This window comes from Poecilia formosa, unplaced genomic scaffold (assembly GCF_000485575.1).
Source record: "Poecilia formosa unplaced genomic scaffold, Poecilia_formosa-5.1.2 Scaffold422, whole genome shotgun sequence".
NCBI classification, from domain to species: Eukaryota; Metazoa; Chordata; class Actinopteri; order Cyprinodontiformes; family Poeciliidae; genus Poecilia; species Poecilia formosa.
In genome coordinates, this window is record NW_006800361.1 from 285,583 (window position 1) to 289,303 (window position 3,721).

Below are 3,721 nucleotides of genomic sequence, written 5' to 3' on the forward strand. Positions count from 1 at the left end.
TTCTGGAGGGACTGAGAGGTTCTGGAGGGTCAGAGGGGTTCAGAGGGGTTCTGAAAGATTCTGGAGGGACTGAGAGGTTCTGAAAGGTTCTGGAGGGACTGAGAGGTTCTGGAGGGTCAGAGGGGTTCAGAGGGGTTCTGAAAGATTCTGGAGGGACTGAGAGGTTCTGAAAGGTTCTGGAGGGACTGAGAGGTTCTGGAGGGTCAGAGGGGTTCTGAGGGGATCTGAAAGATTCTGGAGGGACTGAGAGGTTCTGAAAGGTTCTGGAGGTTTCCACATGATGACCTCATGCTGGAGGTTAAAGGTGACTTCTGACAGGTCATGTTCACCTGGAAGGTTCTGGTCCGGTTCTCCCCTCTCAGCCCACTCTGACCCGGTTCTGTCTCCCAGCGAGATTATTTGTCCCCAGATTACAGTAATCTGAGTGAATGGGTGATAAATCGATCTGTTCTCATTCCACTGATTGTTTCTTGGAACGCCGGTGGTAATCCTCCGTGGCGCTGACCCGTTCTCCGTGTTCTGGCCCGGTTCTTTCTGTTGGGACAGATCTCACCGGGCACCAAGGCGGCGCAGGGGAACCTGATCCAGGGCGACGTCATCGTGGCCATCGACGGCGTCAGCACCGAGGGGATGACCCACCTGGAGGCCCAGAACAAGATCAAGATGGCGCACCACAGCCTGGCGCTCACCATGACCAAGTGAGGACCAGAGGTCACCTGAGGTCGCCTCAGAGGTCACCTGAGGTCGCCTCACCTGCAGAACCAGCAGTGCTCTCATGTTTTTTCCTCTGCAGGTCGAAGCGTCCCGTTCCCATGGCGCCGCCCAGAATGGACGCCGTGATTCCCATGATCCCTCACCAGCAGGTAGCTCCGCCCCCTGACTGCAGCTTCACTGAAGCATCAGCTGCTGGTGGTTCAGAAACTCTTTGCTGCCTCCAGTGGTGACACGAGGAACTGCTGCAAATGGCTTTTAAACCACTTCGAGCAGAGCATGTCAAACTCTTAGAAAGTTGCATAAAGGGGAAACGTCTCACCAGGCATCTCAAGGTGAACCATCGCACAGAGTGATGTAATGATTATGGCTGCAGCTGACTGGTTGCCATGGAGATTACCTGAGGAGCATAGAGGTGTTCGTACTTTACAGAAACGTCACATTTGTTCTTTAAACATCCGTTTCTCATCGGTCTGATCTGATATTCTGATTTTGTGAGAAAATGAATTTTGGGTTTTCTTTACCTGAAGCCATAATCCAATAAAACTGCAAAACATATAAAGGCTTAAAATATTTCAGTCTCTGTGAGATTAATCTAATTAAAATGTTTTTCACTTCCTGAGATGACTGGTGAGAAATATTAAACTTTTTCACAATACTCTGATGTTTTGACATTTATTAAAAATGAAATGAACGGAGACAGTTGTAAATCTAACTCATAGATTTACATTAAAGCAACAATGTAGAGTCAGATGAATCACTCCCAGCAGTGCAGGGCATTCTGGGTAAATACAACCAAAGCTAACATGTTAGCCTAGCGCTAGCAGCAGAAATGGCTCCTGGTCTTTAGCCTAAAGAGAAATCCTCCAAACCTGACGCCTCCATCTTGTTTCCATCTGGTGAAGAAGGAAGTTGCTCTCAGTGTCTTCAGAGGTTTTTGTGTCGTTTCCTTCAGTGGTTGTTGGTGCAGCGCCCCCACAGGCCAGGAGGGGAACAGGTTGGTTTGACTCAGAGAGACAGAGAACCAGCAGCTGGAACTGGAGCAGATGTTCTGGTTCCAGTAGAACCGGGTCCACCGGACCATCAGCAGGGAAACGGATGGATGGAAATGTTTTGGGTTAGAATAAAACCTTCACCGTTAAATCGTTGGAAATGATTTTAGTTGCAGTTTTTATTTCTTTTGTACCAAAAATCCTCAAATCTGATAGTTTGAAGATAAAATATACCAACCGAATTGTTAAATACGGTCCAGATTTATATTTTTTAACAAAGTGTGATTTTAGTTTTAAACTGGAAAAGTCCTGCTGTGAGTCTGTTCCTCAGATGACGACTCATGTCTCCCCTCCGCCCGCCGCTTCAGGTAAACGGCCGCGCTCCGGCACTGCTGCCCCAGCCTGCGGCGGCCGGCTCTCCAGGAAGGAGCAGCGCAGCGCCCAGCCCCCGCCACCGGGGGCAGTATAACTCCCCCATCGGCCTGTACTCAGAGGAGACTCTGAGGGAGATGGCGGCCATGCAGGCGGGGTACGTAGAGAGAAAGCCACTAACGCTGCTGACCTTTAACCCCTGGGAGGAGGAACCAAACCTGATCAGAACATTTAGAGATGAAACGTTTAGCTGAAGCGCAGAGGTCAGTTAATCCAGAGCGGCGTTCCTGCAGCGATTCTTCAGCTGGGTTTGGTTACCGTGCCAACGCAGAGGCCGGACACCTGTCGGATCGAGGGCGTCTCTAAAGGTCAGGGGTAACCCGACCCCACCCCAACACGCACCACTAGGGTTCAGGACTGAAATTATAGACGATGGTTGACTTAGAGAGGGATTAAACCAAAACATGCTCAGCATTTAATCCAGAAGAAACCAAACCTGAAGTCAGGTTCAGCAGCAGCCAGAGTCTGAACGGGCCGGAGGTCTGGAGCTGCTCCGGTTTAAACACAACGAGAAGCAGTTTACCCTGGTTCTGGAACCAGGGTAAAGGTGGTACCGGCCCGTTTGGAGGAGCACCTGAAGGTCCTCCTGCTGTCAGGATGATGTTCCTGACAGCTGATCTTCATTTCTTCTTCATGTGAAGGCCTTTATTCAGCCTCTGATGATGTTTCTTCTTCTTCTGTTTCTGTCGTCTGTTTGTCTCCAAGGTTTTCTGCCCCGCTCCTCCCAAGTTAGTATCTGTCTCTGCTGTGTGTCTGACGGTTTGCTGTGGTTCTGCTGGACGTCTGTAGATTAGCACGAATCTTTAGCTGCTGGAACAAACCTCAGTGGGTAGTTCAGTGTTTTTAGTTGTGAAATTGTCTTTATTAGAAAATGTTTCAGAATTTAATCTCTTAATTCCTTTTATTTCTGTCTCAATGTCAGAATATCACAGTAATCAGAGTTTTACACCAAATCCAGTTCAGCAGAACTTCTTAGTTTTAGCTTTAAAACCCAAAACTTTCCTGCAGACTGCATGCTGCCCGAGTGCATGAGCTGCATTATTATTATTATTACTATTATTATTATTATTATTGCTATTATTGAAAGGTTTTTGTACAGTTAGAAGTAAAGATGAAAGTCACAGAATTGTTTCTGGTAAAATGGGACTTAATTTTAATTCTTTGTTTGTGACGTTTCTTCAGTTCCAGGTTTGGTTTCACAAATGGTTTCCTAGTCAGTTTGAGGACATTTAGTTATGTTGATTTACAGTGGAGTCTCCAAAGCGTCCCTAATGCGTCCCCAATGTGTCCCCAGTGTGTCCCCAATGCATCTCCAATGTGTCCCAAATGCATCTCCAATGTGTCCCCAATGCGTCCCCAATGCATCTCCAATATGTCCCCAACGTTTCCCCAACGCATCTCCAATGTGTCCCCAATGCGTCCCCAATGCATCTCCAATGCGTCCCCAATGTGTCCCAAATGCATCTCCAATGTGTCCCCAACGCGTCCCCAATGCATCTCCAATATGTCCCCAACGTTTCCCAAATGCATCTCCAATGTGTCCCCAACGCGTCCCCAATGCATCTCCAATATGTCCCCAACGTTTC

The 3,721-nt window shown here is 48.1% G+C and overlaps 2 protein-coding genes across 2 annotated transcripts in view; both read left to right on the forward strand.

Annotated features, from left to right (window-relative positions):
• The window catches only part of LOC107833655 (LIM domain-binding protein 3-like), a 10,897-nt gene extending 7,905 nt beyond the window's left edge, over nucleotides 1–2,992 (forward strand). The window contains exons 3-5 of the mRNA XM_016663496.1: nucleotides 547–698; nucleotides 794–863; nucleotides 2,841–2,992. Of these exons, the coding sequence (XP_016518982.1) occupies nucleotides 547–698; nucleotides 794–863; nucleotides 2,841–2,924 (306 nt within the window). The 3' untranslated portion in view covers nucleotides 2,925–2,992. The remainder of the gene's footprint in view (nucleotides 1–546; nucleotides 699–793; nucleotides 864–2,840) is intronic.
• Nucleotides 2,993–3,246: 254 nt separating this feature from the next.
• Nucleotides 3,247–3,721, forward strand: part of LOC103155360 (LIM domain-binding protein 3) — an 18,442-nt gene continuing 17,967 nt past the window's right edge. The window contains exons 1-2 of the mRNA XM_016663460.1: nucleotides 3,247–3,270; nucleotides 3,430–3,584. Of these exons, the coding sequence (XP_016518946.1) occupies nucleotides 3,247–3,270; nucleotides 3,430–3,584 (179 nt within the window). The remainder of the gene's footprint in view (nucleotides 3,271–3,429; nucleotides 3,585–3,721) is intronic.